At 41.9% G+C, this 23,951-nt stretch overlaps 1 protein-coding gene and 1 pseudogene across 1 annotated transcript in view; one reads left to right on the forward strand and one right to left on the reverse strand.

Moving 5' to 3' along the window:
* Nucleotides 1-23,951, reverse strand: part of RPGRIP1 (RPGR interacting protein 1) — a 72,385-nt gene that overhangs the window by 31,123 nt on the left and 17,311 nt on the right. Inside the window, exons 4-21 of the mRNA XM_034994807.1 lie at nt 22,139-22,258; nt 21,993-22,087; nt 20,743-20,833; nt 20,104-20,217; nt 17,878-17,983; nt 16,093-16,116; nt 15,069-15,215; nt 14,521-14,594; nt 11,364-11,509; nt 9,438-9,598; nt 8,862-9,005; nt 8,250-8,400; nt 5,783-6,235; nt 5,469-5,620; nt 4,677-5,019; nt 3,280-3,464; nt 2,815-3,003; nt 46-184 (exon numbers count right to left, since the gene is read on the reverse strand). Of these exons, the coding sequence (XP_034850698.1) occupies nt 46-184; nt 2,815-3,003; nt 3,280-3,464; nt 4,677-5,019; nt 5,469-5,620; nt 5,783-6,235; nt 8,250-8,400; nt 8,862-9,005; nt 9,438-9,598; nt 11,364-11,509; nt 14,521-14,594; nt 15,069-15,215; nt 16,093-16,116; nt 17,878-17,983; nt 20,104-20,217; nt 20,743-20,833; nt 21,993-22,087; nt 22,139-22,258 (2,834 nt within the window). The remainder of the gene's footprint in view (nt 1-45; nt 185-2,814; nt 3,004-3,279; nt 3,465-4,676; nt 5,020-5,468; nt 5,621-5,782; nt 6,236-8,249; nt 8,401-8,861; nt 9,006-9,437; nt 9,599-11,363; nt 11,510-14,520; nt 14,595-15,068; nt 15,216-16,092; nt 16,117-17,877; nt 17,984-20,103; nt 20,218-20,742; nt 20,834-21,992; nt 22,088-22,138; nt 22,259-23,951) is intronic.
* LOC118003704 lies at nt 1,021-1,586 on the forward strand (annotated as a pseudogene).

Below are 23,951 nucleotides of genomic sequence, written 5' to 3' on the forward strand. Positions count from 1 at the left end.
AATCTAATGCTTAAGCAGAAAATCAGATTTTAAAAAAGACAATACCATTTACAGGATTTAGGGCTTCTTTCTGCATCACTGCTGAGTGCGATGATGTCATTTCCTCTTCCGTTTGCTGATTTTTTAAACTGTCATCGCTGAAGCTCTTAAGCCCTGAGAACTTCCATTCAGTGTAGCTCACCTGCTTCAGAATAAGGATAACAAATATAACTACAGTTGGCCCTTGAACAACATGGGGGTTGGAGACACCAAAAATCTGCATGTAACTTCTGGACCCCACCCCAAACTGAACTACTAATAACCTACTGTTGACCAGAAACCTTACCAATAACATAAACAGTTGATTAACACATTCTGTATATGTATTATATACTATATTCTTACAATAAAGGAAGCTAGAGCAAAGAAAATATTAAGAAAATCATAAGAATTATCAGCAACAGCCAAACTATGGAAAGAGCCCAAATGTTCATTGACTGATGAATGGATAAAGAAGATGTGGTGGGTGTGTGGGTGTGTGCGCGTGTGTGTGTATAAATGGAATATTACTCAGCCTTCAAAAAGAATGAAATCTTGCCATTTACCACAGTGTAGATGGAGCTAGAGGGTATTATGCTAAGTGAAGTAAGTCAGTCAGAGAAAGACAAATACCATATGATTTCACTCATATGACGAATTTAAGAAACAAAAAGATGAACATATGGGAAGGAAAAAAAAAGAGAGGGAAGGAAACCATAAGAGACTCTTGATGATAGAGAACAAACAATAGAGAAACAATGAGGGTTGATGGAGGGAGGGGGGTGTGATGGGTGATGGGTATTAAGAAGGTCACTTGTGGTGATGAGTACTTGGTGTTACATGTAAGTGATGAATCACTAAATTCTACTCCTGAAACCGATATTACACTATAACTAACTAGAATTTAAATAAAAATTTGAAGAAAAAAAAGAGTAGAGCGAGCTCCAGAGGTATCTGGAAGAATTCTAGTGTTTGCTTCAGTAACCTTATCAGACCATCAAGATGGCGATGCAAGTGGCCAAGAGGGGGAACGTTTGACTACCACCTGAAGTAAATCGGATTTCACGTATAAGAAATTTGCCATACAAAATCACAGCTGAAGAAATGTATGATATATTTGGGAAATATCGATCTATTCGTCAAATCTGAGTGGGGAACACACCCAAAACTAGAGGAACAGCTTATGTGGTCTATGATTCATCTCTGATGCCAAGAAGGCACATGATCACATTTCAGGATTCAATGTTTGTAACAGACACCTGGTGGTTTTGTACTATAATGTCAACAGGGCATTTCAGAAGATGGACACAGGGACGCCTGGGTGGCTCAGTCGGTTAAGTGGCTGCCTTAGGCCCAGGTCATGATCCCAGGGTCGTGGGATCGAGTACCCACATCAGGCTCCTTGCTCAGCAGGGAGCCCGCTTCTCCCTTTCTCTCCCTCTGCTTGTGCTCTGTCAAATAAATAAAATCTTTAAAAAAAAAAAAAGAAGATGGACACAAAAAAGAAGGAAGAGCAATTGAAGCTTCACAAGGAGAAATACGACATCAACACATACCCACCAAAATAAACGTTTTCTGCATTTTCATTTTAGACTAAAACCCATAAATGACCATCATCACCCTTCTCTTATTTTTAATTAATGCTGAATGTGTTAATTTCTTATTTGAGATTCAAAAGGACCTGCTTGAAACTTTGATACATGTTAGAATATGTTATGGGAATAAACTTAGAACTTTTTGTAAAAAAAAAAATTAGGAAAAAAAATCATAAGGAAGGGAAAATATATTCATAATACTGTATTTATTGGAAAAAACCCTCATGTAGGGGCGCCTGGGTGGCTCAGTCGTTAAGTGTCTGCCTTTGGCTCAGGTCATGATCCCAGGGTCCTGGGATCGAGCCAGCATCGGGCTCCCAGCTCCGCGGGAAGCTTGCTTCTCCCTCTCCCACTCCCCCTGCTTGTGTTCCCTCTCTCGCTGTGTCTCTCTCTGTCAAATAAATAAAATCTTCAAAAAGAAAAAAAGTGAATGGTAGGGGCGCCTGGGTGGCTCAGTCGTTAAGCGCCTGCCTTCGGCTCAGGTCATGATCCCAGGGTCCTGGGATCGAGCCCCGCATCAGGCTTCCTGCTCGGTGGGAAGCCTGCTTCTCCTTCCCCCACTCCCCCTGCTTGTGTTCCCTCTCTCGCTGTGTCTCTCTCTGTCAAAAAAATAAACAAAATCTTAAAAAACAACAACAACAAAAAAACCCCTCATGTATAAGTGGACCTATGTAGCTCAAATCCATGTTGTTCAAGGGTCAACTGTATCTATATTATATAATCTCATAAAATTAATAATTATATATTAATGTAATTATCCAATACAATATACATGATTATAACATATAATCATATTATTTAATCTTATGATAATATATATTTACAGTCTCATATATTTTTAGGTGCTACGTAGTGACTTTAATCTAGTTTCCTATGAAGAAAAGACAGTATCAAGCACATAGTAGGTGTTCAATAAATACTTGCTCTTTAACTTATTTTGACTACAGTTGAGGTAGACTGGTAAAATTCTCAGTATAAATTGCAGAGTCCATAAGCTGTTGAATTAAATTACATTGAAATGAAGTGAACGGTTCAGAGTTTTATTAAACTACCTGTGTTTGAGGAAACACATGTTGGCCACAAAAAAAACAAAACAAAACATGATTACTGCTGATCCTGGGTGTTTGCTTCTACCTGAGAATAATATATCTGGGGACCCTACAACCCATATTTTAATCTTGCAGGGTTTCTAAGGCCTTACTTGTAGTGTATTTCCGGTTAAGATGTTACGACTAAGATATTCCATTCTGTTCTTCCCTTGGATGCCTGTTCTTTTGCCATGTTTTCTTCTCGAGTAGCTTGCAACCTGGTGTTCCCTTTCCTTTCTTTCTCCTACCTGTGGAGGTTTTCGCTTAGCTTCAATGGGAATCTCAGCAAATGCCATCTGGTCCTAAATAGAAGGATCAGAGACAGCCTTACAAGATGAGTGTTTAACAGCCTAGCATGAGACTTCATGCCTCTCCTGCCACAGAGCTGAGAGATGCCATCTTTCTCTCCTCCCAACAATAAAACCCAGGGTTTTGCTTCCTCAGTAGGCTCACGGCACTATGAGGGAAGCAGAATAAGTTTGCCAAACACGTGACATTCACAGAGGGCATTTCTTATACTACAATTTTAATACTGTTTTCCTCAACTATGCTCCACAGGATTGGTGGAGATCTGCTACCTGGGGAGAAAAGGAAGCCTTTTCCTCTTCAGATGAAATCTCTAAACTGTCCTTGGTGTCCTTCTCCTCAGGCTGAGCTTCTGGTTTCAGGAAGCTCTCTGGGGGTAGGTAGACAGACTTCCAATCCAGTTTCGCCTCAACAAATCCATTGGGGTTCCCCGCAGGGTCAGTGAGGTTAAAATCACCTGAGAGACACAGAGACATTAATAAGATCTGACCACATTAAGTAGGCAAGAATTTACCAGAGCCTATCTATTCCCCAATTTTGAATTTTACCATATTTTGTTTGTCATTAATTAACATCCATTACATAAGCATAATGATAACACACTCAGAAGTAACATAAAATAGTGAATATTAATATTCACTTAGAATATTTGTGGGGGAAGATGGGTATCTCCAGGTTTCAGGAAGGGATAGTCAAAAGACGTATGGAAAGGTATACCTTGCTTGTCATCAGTCACCCAGCCAATAAACATGATTGCATTATTATTATTACCTAATGCTTGCTAAGCCTTAGGTAGACCAAAGAAACCATTATCTACACTCAAGTGGTCCCTATTTCTAAAATAACAAAAGCCAAGAAAACTTCAGCAAAATGGCTTTTTCTAAATGCCAGACTTCTGATTTGTAACACTGATTAATTTAACAGATGGCCCACATTGCCTCTTCTTTTTGGCAAAGAATGAGTTGTGAGAAAAGTGTCGGGTTTTTTTTGTTTGTTTTTTTTTTTAGCTCTTGTGGTATCAGAAGGAGGGAGGCCTCACACACTTTCTGGAACACCCAGAAGCTTGTTAAACATAGTTGGTACTGGCTACACCCAACCATACTTGGTAATGAGAGCACAGACACTCCTGCCTCACCCTCCCAATACCGGAACCAGAGAGTTGACCCTTCCTAAGTTCACATCAGTTCCATATTGAGGAAAAAAAGATCCAAGAAATTTGCCTGTGTCGTGATGTGGCATGAAAGTCTAACTTGTGCTTAAAAGAAGCAAGAAAATTATGGGAGAGTATTAAGGACACAGCATATAGTCTGTATCTAGTCATGTGCTAAGAAACAATAGGCCGTAAGTAAACACAAATACTGGGAAGCACTGCAGAGTCAGAAAAGGTTTGTTCAGAGATGGATGTATGGACTTCAGGTTGGTGGGTCTACCCACTTAAGAACCTTGCTTTTGTTGCCAAAAAAAAGGGAGGAAAAAGCAGAAGCAGCCAATGTTTCCATAGGATTAGTGAGGCACCAAGTCTTCTGCTCTGTTGCTCTTGACCATATTCTAAAATCCTCTCAGCAGGTTTTTTAAGAGAGACTGTTCCAAGCAAGTAATCAAAGAAAAGTAAAACATGAAGGCAATACTGGGCGGAGAGCATAAAGATGTAATAACCTCGATCTCCCACCTTTAATGGATTTGTTTTGTGCAAGGGGAAGCAAGGGCACTTGGACTCGGCCAAGGTATGAGCCAGCCTCTGAGTCTTCATCATCAAAAACGTACACAGACAGGGCCTCCCGCCTCAGATATTTATCCAGGTCAGAGGTCACAAGCACTGGAAATCGAGCCTGGTCTCTAAAGCAGGGATTGTTACTGGCTGGAATGATGGCAGTGTCATGGTCAGAGAAGGTGAAGAAGCGGTACATGACGTATGGACTGGGCTGGGTTCCCAGCCGTCGACTCCGGAGGCCGTAGCATCTGATGATTTCCACCCGCAGCTCATTCTGATGCTTCCAAGTATCCGATCTGGACTGGAAAGATGTTGGTCTTGGATGAAGGAAAAGGGCAGCCTGAGAGAGCTGTAGCTGAAGCCCAGCACCCTTGATGAGGAAGAGCTATGACCTAAAGAACTGCTGAATTCTGACTGGGTCACAGAAACCTAATGACTTCCCCGGGCCTGCAAACTAGCTCTGGTAGATAGTTATTTGAGAGAGGTGCAGGCCCTCAAGCCTTATCTTAGAGAATGGAACAGAGAAGCTATTTTGTTCACAGGAGGGGGGGAGGCAGCTAGCTCCAAGGGTACTATTTCATTTCAAACCCAAGCTTGACCAAGGGAAGAGTCTGGATTGGTTGTGGCACGACAGTTTTTCTCCTTCATTCACATTCAGCAAATACTTATTGAGAGTGGAAGACTGAGCTGTTCTCATGACCTGCTTGGCTGTGGCTCCTTTGAGATGCTTGGGCACATCCTTTCTCTCACCTTATCCTCCCGCGCCTCCCAGGCTCCAAGCACACTGGCTGACAGGTAGGCCTGAGCTTTCTTTCGCTTATTGCCTGCTTGTAGGCTGGATCCTATGGGGAAGCGCAGCCTCATCCAGTATTCTAGCACCCCGAAGTCTTCTCCACCAGCTCCTGAATAGCAGAAAGTATGAAAGGCATGGACGATATGGATGGTGTGGCGAGGATTAAGAATAAAGGCTGAGGAAGAAAATGGGAAACCACCAGAAGAGCAACTATAGACTCTGGGAAATTCCACATTAGTCCTGGGAGCTGTGGGAAGCCAATAGCACTTACCAGTAAGTGTGGTAGAGCCACGGACTTTCTCCACAGTCTCCAGCACCCTCTCAAAGCAAATCCATCCAGCTGCAAGGGTGTGGTGCTCACTGGCTACAGCCTGGTGTAGATCAAGCTGGGCTGAAGCCCCGTGAAGGTAGTTCAAAAAAAGGGAATCTATTTCCACCACATACTGGGAGGTGAAGTCATAGAGGGGCTGTGGCCCCACAGCAAGTGGGGTACAGTGGGTTTCAAAATCATAGAAGGAATAGGTGCAGAAAGTGGTAGGTTGAGTGTCTCCAGCCTGAGCCAGGGCAGCAGATGTCAGGAAGGCCTGGTGGATGTGTAGTTCAAAAAGATTTTCACTCTGATGCAGCAGAGAAATGTCCACTTTCCCCTCATCTCCATGAGCTGGCAGGGTTTCCAGACATAAGGACAACTGTCGGGTGCCATAAGCCACATCTTTGAGCTGTTCTAGAGGGAAAAGAAAACTGCCTATCCATTAAAGCATAGACAGCTCTTCCTTAGGATAAAATAAGTTGGACAGAAGGAGAATAAAAATCATGATGAAAGTCCAAATTGTTGATGATTTCGAGACACCATGTAATTCAAAAAGAAAAGCAAAAGAATGACAACCAGGAGCTTTGAATTCTGATGGCCAACTAACTCAAGGCCTGCTTTAGAGATAAGGTACAAAATGAATGATTGGAAAGTAAATGCTAAGCTCAGGAAAACACTGGAGGCACAATTTCATCTACAGATGTCAGTTTTATCTTACAGCAAAGTCCTATGAATTAATTGTTAATTCCAATAGAGAAGCACTAGATACACAAAATAGGAGTATTTCCAAAAATTTGGGATGTGGGCCATCGAGAGAATACCAAGATATAGTCATGGTGCCTACTACATGACATCGAGCTGCACCAAGAAATGATTTCCCTTCCAGCCAGATCAGTCACAAGAATCTTCACTGTTAAGAATTTAGTTTCAACATAAGAAGGCAAAAAAAAAAAAAATCCACTGTAAGTCAAAGAGTAATGGAGTAAAAAGTTGGAGAGGAAACTTACTGGAAATAGGTTGAAAATACTGGCAAAGGGATGAAAAGATATGTAAGACAGTCTATCAAATCTGTGCATTACCTCCCATGTCCAACCAATCAGAAACTTTGATATACAGTCTGCTTCAAATCGGGAGGTTATTTGAATCATCACAATGTGTGTCGATGATGAAATTCCTATACTGAGAGTTAATGTAGTAGAATAAAAATATTTTGAACACATTAGAATGTCTTCCTGCCCAAAATAAATGGAATACAAAAAGATTAGATTAATGGTTTCTTAACTGATAAGATTAACATAACTAAAATAGATTTAAAGTTTTGCATTCCATGACCCAGGGCTAAAAATCTTAGCATATAAAGAAATTCTACAAATGAATAAAATGCTATCAAGAACAGGTAAAGGACAGAAACAGGCAATTCTCAAAAAAGACACAATACAAATAACCGGTAAACATATGAAAAACTCTTTGATCTTACCAGGAATGAAAGAACTATAAGTTAAAGCAAATGAGTCTTCAGAAGTAGATAAGAGGATTTATCCTGTACTGTCCCAGGAGAAAGACCCTGAATCTGAAAGACATGAGAATTTCAATCCAAGGGAGGATTTCCTTTGTTACATGGCAGTGACTTTTTAACAGACTGGCCCTGGCATGGATAAATCATGCCCCAGCATGACCCACCTCCCTTCACTCTAGATGCGCGCTAAGTAAGCTGCTTCCTGATTCTGCTTCCCAGAGAGAGGGCTGCCCTGAACACTAGTTCCAGACCGTCCCTTGGCAGCAATGAAACAGCCACTATCATAAAATAATAAATGAACATTCTGATTTAAATATCGATCTTTGGTGAATTTGGTTAGTGTGAGTCAGGTCTCTGAAAACTGAGTCTAATAACAAAGCCAACATTCTTGACAGGCGAGACTGAGACCAGCTCCTGGTCAGCAGCGACTGTCCTAAATAAAGTACGACACTGAAATTTGCACAAGTGTCCGGCCAGCTGCCCTGTCACGTCGACATCCTCAAAGTGCAACAAAGAACTGAGAGACTTTTAGAGAGAAGTCACAGAAAAGGATGATGAGAGATGAGTGATAAAGCTCTATATTGGCCTGGGTTGAGGAAACAACCTTGAGAGAGGGAGTGTGTTACGCCAACCCGGGGGCCCACAGTGATATGCTCTCAATTCTCAAAACAGATTCAGCAATTGCTGGGCCCTGCTGAAACTCTTCAGAGGAATCAGAGGAAGGCACTGCCACGAAAGAGGAAAAGAAGCTGCTACGCATGTGTGAAAACACCAAAGACGGTAGGACGAAGAACAGGAGGGATGTGTCTCCTGCCGAGATGCAAAAGGCCGCCTTCCAGGCAGGTGCACAGAGGCAGCACAAGCACGAGCCACGTGACGGGTCCAAGATGAGAACAAAGGACTAAGACTTGCCAGATAGCGGAAGGCCTTGGCTTCTCAAAATACCTTCCAGCTGATTGATACGATTGTTCTTGAGGTCTAGCAGTTGATTCAACCGCTCCAGTTTTTCTTTGTGATCTTTACTTTCATTATCGGCTTTTGTCATCATCGCCTCCAGTTCCTCCTGAAACAAAATAACGTCTGAACTTTTCTATTGCAGTGGCCCAGCACCAAAGGGCCCAGATAAAAAGGTGGCACTTGTTCGGGTGAAGGAGACTCTGCTATCACCTGAACAGGGCAGACTGAGCCACTAGAAAAAATGCTGGCGTCATCACAGACTCCTCCAGGACCAGTTGTGCTCCTGGTGCCAGAGGACAAGAGTTTCCTGATTCTGGGAAAACTGGAACCTGAAGCTTCGCAGCTGCCCTTTCCATTAGCTGGGCCCTTCACCAGCTTCTACGCCAAGGTGCCACAGGCCCATGCGAGTCCTCCAGTGCGTCAAAGGACGGCACGTTCTGTGTTGCACGGGGCAGCATGTCGCCTCGCAACAGCCCTGGACACTCGGGCCTCACTTAATTCCCAGTGTGGAAGTGGTCCCCAAGTGCCCATTTATCTACCCCCTTCCTGTACCACCTTTTCTTGCACCTGATAGCACACGTTGATTTTGCGCTGCAGAAGGAGCATGTCTCTGGTCTTTTCTAGTTCCAGCGTGGTCTCCGCGTGCGACACTTGCAACTCACTTAGCATCTGGGACAGTTTCTTTTCTTCTTGGTTTTTTGGTTCACAGGGCTATCGGGAGAAAAGCATGGGTAAAAGGGAACAGAAATATGAGAGGCACGGTAATAACTATTCTCAAAGCAGTTGTTGGTAATAGGAAAATCCCAGCAGCAGGAGTGAAAGGGAACTGTGGCACTTCACAAGGGCTTTCTCCCCTAGTTGCTCATGTTCAGGAGCGGCAGTAAGTTACACAGCCTCTGATAGCTTGTTGGCTCTTCTGCAGATCATTGCAAGTCCTCGTCTGAAAAAGCATTCTAAATGCTGTGAGCTGTAAAGGGTGGGAAAAATGTGTGGAGCTCATGAAGCTATCTGTATTCTCAGCCTTCTCACCGCCTTCTGAAGACTGCCCTCAAGCATCGTCTCTTCCAGGGGTATTTGCCAGACATCCCACTATACAGGGGATCCCTCTGTTCAGGGGACTTGCTTGATTAGGCATGCTCTTACCTCTGTCGGAGTGGTCTCTTGGAATAGAGCTGGGTGAGTGGCTGGTTCAGATTGCCTGTCAAGAGACTGGGAAATTATCTCTTGATTTTGGAGGATCTCTACTTCCTGCTTATGCTTCTGAAGCAGATTGGTGACTTCAAGCTGCAGATCCTTGTTTTGAGCTGGGGGGGGGGGGGGGGAAATCATCCAGAAAGTTGAAACTCTGTAGTTATCAGAAATCAAGCTTAAAGTTGGACCAAGTGCAAATTAAATTTTCCCACTGATGTTTAATTTATTTTATAAATTTACTTTTAGAGAAGCAATTTCATCTTATTTCTACAGAGGGGCTCCAGCTTATTGACCCAGTAAACTGAGCTGACACTTGGGACTCCAAAAACAAAACAAAAAACACCTGCAGAACTGTAAAAAAAAACACAACACAACCACCACCAGCAGCAAACAGAGCCACTTGACTGATTGGGATAGTGCGAACTTTTTTTTTCTTTTTTTAATTTTTACTTTAAGTAGGCTCCACACCCAATGTGGGGCTTGAACTCACAACTGTGAGGTTAAGAGTTGCATGCTCCCAACTGAACTAGCCAGGCACCTCTACAGTGCAAACTTTTCTTTTTTAAAAAGATTTTATTTATCTATTTGAGAAAGACAGAGCATGAGGTGGGAGACAAGGGTAGAGGGGGAGGGAGAAGCAGACTCCCCACTGAGCAGGGAGCCTGACACAGGGCTCGATCCAGGACCCTGAGATCATGACCTGAGCCAAAGGCAGATGCTTAACTGACTGAGCCACCCAGGTGCCCCTACAGTGCAAACTTTTTGCTAGCACCAGCCAAACCAGTATCTCCCCAACTCCATTCTGACTTCCATGCTATCAGTTCCCTGTGACACCTCCACTCCCACCCTGACCTGGAGGGAGGGAGAATGGGCATTTGGGCATTTCTGCATGCATGTGTTTGGGTGGGTGGGTATGGGTGTTTCAGGGAAGGAAGGTTTAGTGATCATTTCATTATCATGCATTAGAGGAGGGAGTTTAGATTAGATTATCCCAAAGTCTTTACAATACTTTGTATCTCATATATACTACAAGGTCCTTAGCATGTGCTCCTGAGCTTTATCCCTTTATGGTTCCTAACTCCATTTTTCTTGATATTTCTTTTCCTTCACTCTTCTATGTGAATATATTAGAATCTAATGAAATCTAACCTTGATATGACTAAATATTAAGGTCAAACCTAGCAAAAAGAAGTGAGACAAAGGTCTCTTTGACAGTATTTAAAAATCTTCAGAATAACTATCTACTGTGATTCCGAGTTAAGACGGGAAAATGGAAATAGTAACCAAGAGCAGTAATTTGCTTCGCAGTTTGAGGGGCTAAAACAAAACAAAACAAAAAAGCAAGACTCCCAGTCACCTCTAAAATAATTGGTAAGGATAAAAGGCATTTTCAACAAATAAAGTGAATGTTTAAGAACAATAAATTTAAGGGGCGCCTGGGTGGCTTAGTTGGTTGAGCATCCGTTCAACTCTTGATTTCGGCTCAGGTCATGATCTCAGGGTCGTGAGATTGAGCCCCGCCTTGGGCTCCATGCTGGGCACGAAGACTGCTTAAGATTCTCTCTCTCTCTCAAAAAGCAAATAAATAAATAAAAACAATAAATTTAACAGTTGTCATCCTCTCAAATGAAAACTCATTACATATAATAACTTCTGCATGTGAGGTAGGTGTCATGCTTTCTTGATTGTAAGTCTGATCTGATTGCCAGCTTGCCAGTGTTCTTATTCTAGTTATCCCTGATCCACACAAAAACAGGATCAGGTGAGGGGATTAGAGGGGACTGGAGAGGACTGGACAAATGCTGGCCCAAGTTCCCTTCTCCCACACCAGACATAACGGATGCCTCACTTGAGAAAGGTCTTCACAGCCTGACCTACCTTTCTCTCTGGACAGCTGAAGTAAGACTTTCCTCTTCTCCTCCAGCTCAGTGTCCAGCTGGTCCTGCAACTGAGAGACTTTCTGCTGTAGCTGTTCTCCTACGAGCTCAGTGCTCCAGTGAGGCTGATTACTGCTATCCAGCATGCTGAGTATGGGAAGCAAGTAAGGAGCGAGGAGAGAGTTGGATAAATACTCAAAGGTGTGTGATGTGACGTCTTTATAACAGTTTCAGCATCTCCTGGGCCTAGCACATCATTCATTCCCCTACATGTTTTTTCTGTCCCTGCTTTCTCTATAACTGTCATTTACCAACTGCCTTGGAACTTCTGGGCTGTACTGAGGAGTTCCTTAGTATCACTTCTGTTTAGGTCTCAGATAACCCACTGAGCAAACAACCCAAGTCACATCTATTTCCCAAGGAACTTGTCCAGCATGATGGCTTTCTTCAGGTACTGTGTAGCAAGACATTCTCAGGCCTGCTGAATTAAAAATGAGGAACAGGGAGGGCACCTGGCCGGCTCAGCCGGAAGAGCACGTGACTTGACCACGGGGATGTAAGTTCAAGCCCCATGTTGCGTGCAGAGGTTACTTAAATAAATAGACTTTCAAAAAAATGAGGAACAAAATATTCCTCTTTTCCTTACTCCACTCCTCTATCTACCTTCACTAATGGCTGGTTTAGAGAATACTTGCCTTTGAACTAGATTATAAATTACTACACTGAAGGGCAGGAACTACCTTTTTCAATGACTGTACCCTGTACACCATTGTAACTAGCTGTCAGGGCAGACCCATTTTGAGTGTAAAACATATGGTCTGTCTTTGATTATTTACATAAGTGAAGTGACACTGATAATCAAGCTATTACTTCTGCAGATGTCTTTTTCCTATTTTTCATTTGAATAAATGTGGTCTAAAAACAACTTGCTTAAGCCAGTTTTAAGAGTTCTGGGGGCACCTGGGTGGCTCATTCAGTTAAGCGTCTGACTCTTGATCTCAATGTCGTGAGTTCAAGCCCTGCAATGGGCTTCACGCTGGGCATGGAGCCCACTTAAAAAAAAAAAAAAAAAAGTTCTGGGTGCCTGGGTGGCTCAGTTGTTAAGCGTCTGCCTTCGGCTCAGGTCATGATCCCAGGGTCCTGGGATTGAGTCCCACATCGGTCTTCCTGCTCAGCAGGAAGCCCGCTTCTCCCTCTCCCACTCCCAACCCCCTGCTTGTGTTCCGTCTCTCGCTATCTCTCTCTCTGTCAAATAAATAAATAAAATCTTAAAAAAAAAAAAAAAGTTCTTGGCACTTCCTAGCCATACATTACATGATGATCAAAGCAGATAACATTCTGAGTGATGAAGGGAAGGGGCTAATAGTAATGTTTGCTACATAGACTCTTCAAAGTGAATAATCCCCACAGCACTTTGTTTCACTGAGTTGAAGAGCATCAGATATTCCCAGGATGCTCCCATACCATCTCCCCAATCTATCCCCTACAGCCTTTAACTGAGACAGAAGGCATATTTAACTTTTTTTTTTAAACTTCCAGGTATTTTATTTTTAAAGATTTATATATTAGAGAGAAAGCGGGGGAGGGGTGGGGAGGGCAGAAGGAGAGGGAGAGAGTCTTAAGCAGACTCCACCCTGAGTGCAGAGCCCAACGTGGGGCTCAATCTCATGACCCTGAGATCATGAGCTGAGCCGAAACCAAGAGTCGGACACTTAACCGACTGCACCACTCAGATGCCCCTAGACTTCCAGGTATTTTAAATTTCAAACTTAATAAATGAATATATGCTTGTTGTAAAAAATTAAAATGATACAGAAGTATATAGATTAAAAGTGAAGGTGCCTCTCTTTGCCCTACTCCAATCCTTTCATCTCATGAGAGGTTTGCAGATTCTCTCTCTCACCCAGGCACATCACACACATCCCCCATAAATAAGTCAGAGTTAACATATTCTGTTACAACTTGACTTTTCTTTTAATAATATATCTTAGACACATAAGTCTACCTCATTTTTAACAGCTTCATAGTATTTTATTGTGGGGATGCAACATTATTTAATCTCTATTAAAGGAAATTTGGATGTTTCCACCTTTTTTTTTTTTTTAAAGATTTTATTTATTTATTCATGAGAGACAGAGAGAGAGAGAGAGGCAGAGGGAGAAGCAGGTTCCCAAGGAGCAGGGAGCCCGATGCGGGACTCGATCCCAGGACCCTGGGATCATGACCTGAGCCGAAGGCAGACGCTTAACCATCTGAGCCACCCAGGCACCCTCCACCTTTTTTTTTTTTTACTATTAGTAACAACGTAGTAATTAACATTATTATATTATATCTTATTATTATATGGAACTGGAGGAGATTATGCTAAGTGAAATAAGTCAAACAGAGAAAGACAATCATCATATGGTTTCACTTACTTGTGGAACATAAGGAATGGCAGGGAAGACATGAGGAGAAGGAAGGGGAAAATGAAGGGGGTGGAAATCGGAGGGGGAGAGGAACCATGAGAGATAATGGACTCCAGGAAACAAACTGAGGGTTTTAGAGGGGGGTGGTGTATGGGTGAGCCTGGTGATGGGTATTAAGGAGGGCACGTATTGCATGGAGCACTGGGTGTAATATGCAAACAATGAATCATGGAACACTACATCAAAAACTAATGATGTACTGTATGGTGACTAACGTAACATAATAAAAAAATTATAATAGAAAAAAACATTCTTATTATACATTATCTTTGCAAATACATGTATATGCATGTTTAACATTTTTTTTTAAAAGACTTTAATTATTTATTTGACAGAGAGAGACACAGCGAGAGAGGGAACACAAGCAGGGGGAGTGAGAGAGGGAGAAGCAGGCTTCCCACCGAGCAGGAAGCCCGATGCGGGGCTCGATCCCAGGACTCTGGGATCATGACCTGAGCCGAAGGCAGACGCTTCACTGACTGAGCCACCCAGGCGCCCCCATGTTTAACATTTTGATAGATAGCACCAAATTCCCTTCTAAAAAGACCGTGCCGATTTATATTCTCACTAACAGTGCTGAGTACCAGCTTCCGCTTATCCACACTAGGCATTGTTTTAGAATGTGAGGGCACTTTTCTATAATTGTCTTTTATAACAAACAGTGCTCTGGGACCCAAACTTGTTACTCACTTTTCTAAGAGTTTTTCATAATTGTCATTCAGCAAGTTTCGTTCTTTTTCCAAATCTTCAACTCTCTCCTGAAACTAAGAATGACAGTAGGGTGCCTGAGATAAAAATTGTAACACCTGTGGCCTTGCACGTCTCCCTTCTTCTGTGGAAGAGTGGGGCTTGGGTAGAAGGCTTTCTATGTTCATGTCTCATGTCTATGAGGAGCCATTCAACTAGAAAGACTTGAACCAACTGGTGTGATAGAAACTTTTACTGGAAATAATGAGGATTCTCTGTAGCAAATTTTCATGGTGTCTGGGTTTCTACTGTTAAGGAAGCAGCAGAACATTGTAATACAGCAAAAACTTAAAAAAAAAAAAAACCCTATAAATCCCAGTTTTCTCCCTAATGGTGTAATCTTGAGCAATTATTTAACCACTTGGAGCCTCATTTTTCTCATTGGAAAAAATGAAATAGCCATAATGTTGCTAAGATATACTTTTTAACATCTCTGAAATTGAAATGTAACTTAAAACTGATGCCACCTTTCAATTATTACTATTATTTACCTCCTTCAGTGTCATCTGCAGGATGGACACATCTTCCAGTTGGCTCTTCAAGCTCACAGCCTTCTTGCTCTGCTCCTTCAGTTCTGCCTTGAGCTCATTCACTTGCCCAAGGAGGGCATCATGGGCTGCACTCAGGATTCCCTGATTCTGGGACAAAAGGAAAGTTGCCCTGGGAATGGTCATATCACTCAGCAGAAATATCTCAAGATACTGGCAACCCTAGCATTCCCTAGTGGATGTCAAGAAGAATGGCTTTGATTAATGGCATGGTGCCTTTGCACTGTAAATTGGCCTTGTTTATCACTCTAGCGTTGCTCAAGAAGTATCGTTTCCTGTCAGTGAGAATTTTCCACTCCAGGAAACTATTATGCATAATTGGAGCATGAATTTTCCCAAGGTTCAAATTAAACTTTGGCTCTAAGTGAAGTGATAACTTTTCATGGCTGCCTTTACGTTCTAAGCTATCTGAATGCTTCTTAGGGTGATACACTCTTTCCTTTGCACCTAGCAAAGTGACATGCTAACTCAGAAGTGTGCAGAAGTTCTCTGGTGAGGAACAGCTGTGGCTGTTCATGCTGGGAACTCTGCTTTAGTAACTCTTCATCATGGCCATTCACCTGGCTTCACCTGCACCCCATTCACAGGAGTGAATGGCGCTGAACATTTAAGAACATCAGAGGAGGTGTGCAACACCTTTGTTATATTTCATCACCTTGTACATGCTAGAGGAATACTCTTAGGAATTTCTGAACAAATGCTATATAATTCTCTCTAGCAATAGGCTGAAAAATACTATCCCATGTATTTCAGATCTCATATTTCAGTTTAATGAAAATGGCACAGTAAATATATTCTGATCATAGTAATAGGACATTTGTCTTAATAGAAATTATAGGTCATAATAACTTCGATTTACTTCGCTAAATTCTGGTGTTAGGTTACTTGAAGATTAACACAAATTTTGAGGGGGGGTTATTACTCTTACTATTAAGAAACAGAGATTTAAGCAATCTTTATTAAGTACCTTCTGGAGCAGAGTTTCATATGCCTGAAAGAAAGAAATACATATTATTCTACTGATTTATCAACTCAATATTTGTTTTGATATTTATCTCTGTAAAGCAAATGTTTAAATGGTTAGTTTAAGAGATATTTTAAAATTCTCATAAATCAAGTCAATTTGTGTACTTGTTTACTAATTGCTGCTACTTTTCCTTTGCCCTAGCTTGCCAGGAAGTCTGTGAACACAGCAGATGACACAATTTCTTTAAAAGGCATGAAGTGTCATTTATTCACATTTGTATTGCATTTGGTGGAATATCCAAGAAAAAGAGTTATTTTCAGAGTAGGTGCTATCTCTTACTCAGCATGCTTCAGAGAGTTTTCTTTCCAGTTTTAGAAACAGAAAAAGCAACACTAACCAAACCAACTACAACAGCTGTTACTGGTTGAGCAGGACTGTGTGTTTCATTATCTGTTACATTATGATCATTATAATTATTTCACATATATTATTTTTTAATCCTCACAGCATATCTGAGAGGTAGTTGTTATTACTGAAACCTTAAAAATGAGACACCCAAAGCTCATAGAGTTAAGTCACTTGCTCAGAGTCATAGGGCTATCAAGAGGCAGAGGCAGAACTTTACTTCAGCCTGTCTGATTCCAGAGTCTGTGCTACCGACCACCATATTTTACTGCTAAGGGATTAAGAGAAGGCAAACATTTTTAAGTATGTGTGCAAAAAACAATGACTAGAAAGACAAACTGCTGGAGAAAAACAAATTGTAAAACCTACATTTTAAACAACTGTGGGTGAGTACTCACCATTTTAGGTCATCTCTACCACTACCACTAACATGGGTAAGGATTTAGAATGGCTTGCTTCCTTTTTTCCTTTAATGCAATGGAGGAATAGATGGGGTTTAAAAAAAAAATGTAATCCTACAAATATTGCTATTTGCCCATACAATTTTAAATTATCTTCCTTCCCACGTTTCCACATTCTGTAAGTGCTACCAAAATTAACCAAGTCAAACGAATACAAGCATATGCATAGTTCTCTCCAAAACACAGGTTTGGGGGTTGACCTTGTGAAGATGCCTTTCATCCCCATCAGAAGTACCCAGGGCAGTGCTAACTGTAGCCAATCTAGATGAATGACACCACCATCATCTTCTTGCCCACGCTAGAGACCAGGAATCATCTTTCATTTCCCTTTTTTCTCCACCCATTCCCTTTTGGTGATGAAGTCCATTCTTCTACTTTCTGGAAGTTCCCAATACAGCCCTTTCTTTGTGGGCCTCTCTCACTGCCTTGGTTGGGACCCTCAGCTGTCTCTCTTAGAGCACTGCAGTCATTTTTTACCTGATCACTTCACTTGTACCAGCCAATCTTTATTATTCACTCCACTGCCAGATGATCTTTCCTTCCGGGTTTGTGATTCTGATAACTCTGGTACAAGTTAACCCCACTTAATTCCACCTTAGAAGGCAGGGCTTGAGCCTTCTTCCTAATAGAGAGATAATGGAAGTATTGGGAAAAGAATGGACTCGGAATTACAAGGCTTGGATTTGAATATCCCCTATAAGTTGTGTGACAATTTAATTTCTCTCAGTTGTGGTCTTCCATGTATATAATGGAGAAAATAATACTGACTCTTTTCCCCCCCATACTGGCGACAGACAGTCCCCACTGGAACTGGATGCCTGATTGGGCCCAGTAGCACTTCTCAAATAGCCAAGGACGCCAGGGGTCTGAGATTTGAGGGCCCCAGGCCATCCCACACTGCCCTGCCCTGGCAGCTCACCTCTTGAACTTCTGTTAATTGTGCTTTTGTTGCTACCAATGAAGTATTCCTTTCATGTAAGAGCTTCTTAAGCCGAATCAGCTCTATATTCTCCTTAATGGAAGCTCTGGAGAAAGAAGACAATGCTAAGACATTCTGTGAATGGACAGAATTAAACACCCTTCCCCTCAATACTGTACCAAATAAGAATATCTTCCTCTTGCCTCTTGCCTTTTTACCTCGCCCACAGCATACCAGAAGTAGGAAGTGAGTGTATACCCCAATAAATAATCTCCTCTCTCCCATTTCCCCTCATATTAGCTGGGATTCAATACAGACACCACCAACCTTAAACCCTGTGTTATGAGAAAACATAAGAGCTATTTTTAAAATTAGGGTGCTCACAATTTCCCATAAACCTTATAAAGTCCAGCTGAGTCTGAGTCCTGTTTCCTTAGAGAAACCAGAAAGGTATAGATATGGAGGGAAACACAAGGGAAGATTATTTCTCAACCTAGGAGACCATGTTTTCTTTATTATTTCTAAGGTATTGAGGTAGATTTGGGTTCATTAGGCTCTATCTCAATGATTCCCAGTCTTAGCTGCTTCTTAGAATCATCTGGGGAAATCTTTATAAATTTAGTGCCTGAAGTCCACCCCCAAATAATTGAAAGGGAATCTCTGGGGTGGGGCCCAGGTTTCTGTGGGTTGGTTTGTTTGTTTTTTAATTTTCAGGATCTGTTTATATGAAATAAATTATAAGATACACAAGCTTTTGATTTTATTTAATTAATTTATTTATTTTTGTGTGGTATGTTCCATATTGTTTTACCTCATATATCATTATTTTAATATTATCTTTTTTGGAATAGAACATTTTTTCTCCTCCAAATTTTTATCTAAATTCAAGTTAGTTAACATGCAGAGTAATATTGGTTTCAGGTGTAGAATTTAGTGATTCATCACTTACATACCACCTAGTGCTCATCACAACATGCCCTCCTTAATCCCCATCACCCATTTAATCTACCCCACCCACCCACCATCCCTCCAGGCTTTTGTACTTTTAAAAGGTCTCCAGATTGAAAACTATGTCTGAATATGGATGTTTATAGCAGTTTTATTCATAATGGCCAAAATTTGGAAGCAACCAAGATGTCATTTGTAGGTGAATGGATAAATAAACTGTGGTACATCCAGACAATGGAATGTTATTCAGGGCTAAAGGAAATGAACTATCAAGCCATGAAAAGACATGGAGGAAACTTAAATGCATATTGCTAAGTGAAAAAAGCCAATCTGAAAAGACTGTATAGTGTATTTTTCCAACTAGACGACATTCTGGCCAAGGTAAAAATCACAGAGACAGTAAAAAGATCAGTGGTGCCAGAGGTAAGGGGTAGGGAGGGATAAAAAGGCAGAGCACAGAGGATGTTTAGGGCAATGAACCTACTCTCTGTGATACTACAATGATGGATACATGTTTATACATCTGTCCAAACCCATAAAATGTGTAACACCAAGAGTGAACCCTACGGGGCGCCTGGGTGGCTCAGTCGTTAAGCGTCTGCCTTCGGCTCAGGTCATGATCCCAGGGTCCTGGGATGGAGTCCCACATTGGGCTCCCTGCTCGGCGAGAAGCCTGCTTCTCCCTCTCCCATTCCCCTTGCTTGTGTTCCTGCTTTCGCTGTCTCTCTCTCTGTCAAATAAATAAATAAATAAAATCTTTAAAAAAAAAAAAAAAAAGAGTGAACCCTACGGTAAACCAAGGACTTTGGATGATAATGATGTGTCGGTATGGGTTCATCCACTATCACAAAAACACCACTCTGGAATGGGATGTTGACAGTGTGGGAGGCTGTGGGTGTGTGGTATATGGGAAATCTCTATACTTTCTGCTCAATTTTTGCTGTGAATCTAAAATTTCTCTAAAAAATAAAGTCTACTTTTAAAAAAGTTCTCCAAAAAAGAATGATGCACAGTGAGGACTGAGAACCCCTATCTGGTGATGAGGATGAAAAAGTTTTCCTTCTGTGATGTGAAACAGCAAATCTTCCAATGTACATAAACATTCTCTTTAGGTGAATCCATTTCTTAACCCACATGGGAATTTAAGATTTCTCAGACTGAATTTAAGATTGAATTTAATCCCAAGCATTCTCCTTTCCTCTGCCAGAGTTAATAAGAATAAAAATCTCTTACTTTTTCAGTTCATATGGTTTGAGGTATGGAATGCCACACTCTTACCGAAGTTCCATGGCCTTCTGAGCACACTCCAAAGAGCTTCTCTGTTCAAAATCTTCATCTTTGGACCACATTTTCTCAGGAGACTTGGGTGGTTCTTCCACTAGCATAGTATTGCTGGTCATAACATGAGCACTGTTAGGCATGCACAGACCAATGAGTTTAGTCATAATTATGACTTTACTGAAAAATTACATTCTTAGAATTAGGAACATTAATCACAAAAAAGAAGAAGTAGAAATTGCTCTCACAGGGATTTAGAACTGAGTTCTCACATGTATGAAGAGAAGTTAGAGGAGTTATTAATTTGGTATGTGTGATGGATAATATTACAAAATACAGCTCTCAAGTGTCAAACAGAAATATAAATGAATTACGACCTAAGGGAGAAAAATAGAAAGGGAAAGAGAGGGAATACTTTCACCTAGGAAAGGGCTTTTATTTGCCTTTCCTTCAAAGACAGAGAGATGCCTATTTCCCATTTTTAAGCAACGAAGTTGAAATTTGACCTACGGCTGACTTTCATCTTCTCTGATTATGCTGGGAAGACTTGAAAATGCCAACATTCACTTGTTCCCTAAATGATGTATTTCCAATTAAAGCTGAAAGAGTAACAGTGTAGGGTAAATGAAAAGAACTCACAGTTCACTGGATATTTCACCTCTGGTCTTCCCATTTGTCACATGGTCCTTGAATGTGGGAGGGGCTGTGTAGCTCAGCCTGTCACTGGGCCCTGAAAGTTTAGACAGAAGACCCTGCAACAGATTTCTCCAGAACACTAAGTGCTAAAAATAGGTAGCCTTGAGACCTGGGGGAAATCCCCATAAGGACCACTGATCCCAGAGGAGAGGTTCTCAGTCTTTACTCTTGCATAGATGTGCAACTACAGACTTACTAAGCCAGCGGGACTATAATCTGCCAAGTAAGGGAGTATAAGTGGGAAGAAGAAGGGTGCAAAGAAGAAAGGGACTGTGTGTCTAATGCATCTTTATCTCTGGTGCCTGGTATGTAACTGGTACTCAATAATGCTGAAGTTAAACTGAACTGAAACTGAGACTTACTTAATTTTTCTACTTTCAGCTGTTTTTGCAAAGATTCATTTGGCTCCAGCAGGAAGTTTGAAAATGTAGAACCATATGAAACAAATCTAACATTGAATCCCCAGGGTAAAGACACCCCATTCCCATGGAGTGAGTAGGCTAGGTGAAGGAAATTTACACAAAACATTTTACTTAATTCAGTGTTGGGTTTTCAGCAGCCAGAGACTCTCAGCCGTTTGGAATACAGAAAGAAGAGAAATTTCAAGTGCTCACTCACAGCCTGACTTCTAGGCCTGGACTTCAGGAATGGGCTTTGTACACCCCTGAACTGGTAGAATTGTATGCAAAGTTTTGACCATGTACATGTGCACTTTTCTTGGAAGGAGACCTAGCTTTGATCATGGTTTCAAAGGAGTCCACGTCCCCCCAAAAAGCGAAGAACCGCAGTTTTAGGGGCATGGCCATTCAGCCCAGGGTCCCACAGGCCTTGTAGAGGGACCTGTCTTAAGATCACTGCCGCTCAGACTGGAGTGGGACATTAACGTCAATTCTAATCTACTTTCTAGGCCCACTGCAGAACTTGACCGGCAAAATTCCTGTTCACCTTGTCTGATTCTCTCCTCGGCAGTACTTCATGCTGAACTGAGAATTTCGAACCTGACAAACCACCCAGGACAAAAAGATTTTAGGGAGGTAGAAAGCACTGGGAACAAAAGGACATGTTTTGTCTGTCTAAACACAGACAAAACATGGGGTGGTGGGTGACATAAAGCAATGAGGAGGAAAATGTGGCTGACAAATAAATCCTTCCCAGTGTCTGAGCAATGTTGCAAACTTGGTTCTGAACCTCACCCCTCTTGGGTTTCTCGGGCGCTGGGGCACGGGCTGTGTGGAGCTGTCTGTGTCCCACGCGGCCCCGGGGCTGGAAACGTCGCGGAGCAGGGGGGCTGACACGCTGGAACTGCAGTTGCAGCCCATGCATCAGGGGGCGCTGGTGCTTAGCGGGGGGCTGCAGCCAACCCGCGTTCCGCCGCCGCCTTGCCGGCTGCTCTGCCTCCGCCACATCCGCCCTCGGGCCCCGGCCCGCCATCGTCAGCCGGAGCAAGGCCGTCCTCAACCTATGAGCAAAAGTAGAGATGGTGGGAATGGCTCCTCCTTCTGTAATTATGTTATTATGTCTCCAGTTGATCTGGTGGCACATAATCATGAACTGATCTGTGATAGAAATTTATCTACTGTGGTCTATTAGTTACACTTTATTTTTTTATTTTTTAAAGATTTTATTTATTTATTCATGAGAGACAGAGAGAGAGAGAAGCAGAGGGAGAAGCAGGCTCCCAAGGAGCAGGGAGCCCGATGCGGGACTCGATCTCAGGACCCTGGGATCATGACCTGAGCCGAAGGCAGACGCTTAACCATCTGAGCCACCCAGGCGCCCTATTAGTTACACTTTAAAGATTAATTTTCTATCCCCAATTAACTCTTGGAAGGCAGGGGCATTGTGGTGTCCATCTCTGTCCATTCCATTGCAATGATCACACAACTGTCTTAGTAAAAAATGTTGGGCCACTCCTCAATATATTTTTTTGTACATTTATTTTTAAATTATATGCATATACTTCTGTCCTGATAAACTGTGGTCATGTTACAACATAAAAAGACTAATTTTTAAAGGGGAGATAATTAAATATAAGAAGAAATTTTAATATTTACTTCTCCCATCCCACTTCTCTGCACACCCTTGTATACGTGCCCAACTTTAAGGATTACTCCTCTACAGCTCCTAGTACACATCTCAATAGCCCTTAGTATACACCCAGCCTTACTTACAGTGGGTAGTCAATCACTGTTTGTCATCTTTTCTTTTAAGTAATCTCTACATCCAAGGTGGGGTTCAAACTCACAACCCCAAGATCAAGAATTGCATGCTCTACAAATGGAGCCAGCCAGGCACCCCCACTATTTGTCATCTTGACCTAAAATCATGCTTTCAATCCTTGCCATCAGATTCTGTGCCCCCTGCCTGCCAGTTCTGACATACTATCTATGTGGCTTTCGGCATGTCATTAACCTTTTGTGCTCAGTTTCCTCATCTATGAATAAAGATAAAAATAGCACCCACCTCATTAGATTGTTATGAGAATTAAGTAAATTAATATATGTGAAGTGTTTAGAGCAGTCCTGTGTGTTGTAAGCAGTGTAGGAGTTAGCTATTATTACATATCATTATATCCAGAAAGAAATCAAGTCATGAAGTATAGCCAGGTAATTTGCCCAAAGCCAGAGGGGTCAGGGAGATAGAATCTAATTTAGCCACTTAATATCTACAATCTCAAGTATTTTTTGGTTATCAACCAAGAAGCAAGATTTTTTTGGCCTATGCAACCTGCTTTCACCAGATTCTTGAGTTCTCCACAATGCAAAACAATCTCCACTTTGAAGAATGCTGGCATACAATGGAAGCCTGTATCTGTAGATTTTTTTTTTTAAGTGGGCTCCATGCTGGGCGTGGAGCCCAATGCAGGGCCCGAACTCATAACCCAGAGACCAAGACCCAAGCCAAGATGAAGAGTTGGACGCTTAACCAACTGAGCCACCCAGGTGCCCCTGTATCCTGTAGATTCTAAATGTAGCTCTGAACCACTCTTGGGGATTACCAGTGAGAAAGCAAAAAGCTGTTCTTGACATCGGGGCATTGATCTGACATAACTAGTTCCCAGTGTTGTTTGAAACGGGCCTGGTGCTCACTGCTAGGCCACGTATTATCCTGTTGGACGTAATCTCACAGAACACCAATATCAGACAAGGCCA

Source organism: Mirounga leonina, unplaced genomic scaffold, assembly GCF_011800145.1.
Source record: "Mirounga leonina isolate KUSES-001 unplaced genomic scaffold, KU_Mleo_1.0 Mir_91, whole genome shotgun sequence".
Classification (NCBI taxonomy): Eukaryota; Metazoa; Chordata; class Mammalia; order Carnivora; family Phocidae; genus Mirounga; species Mirounga leonina.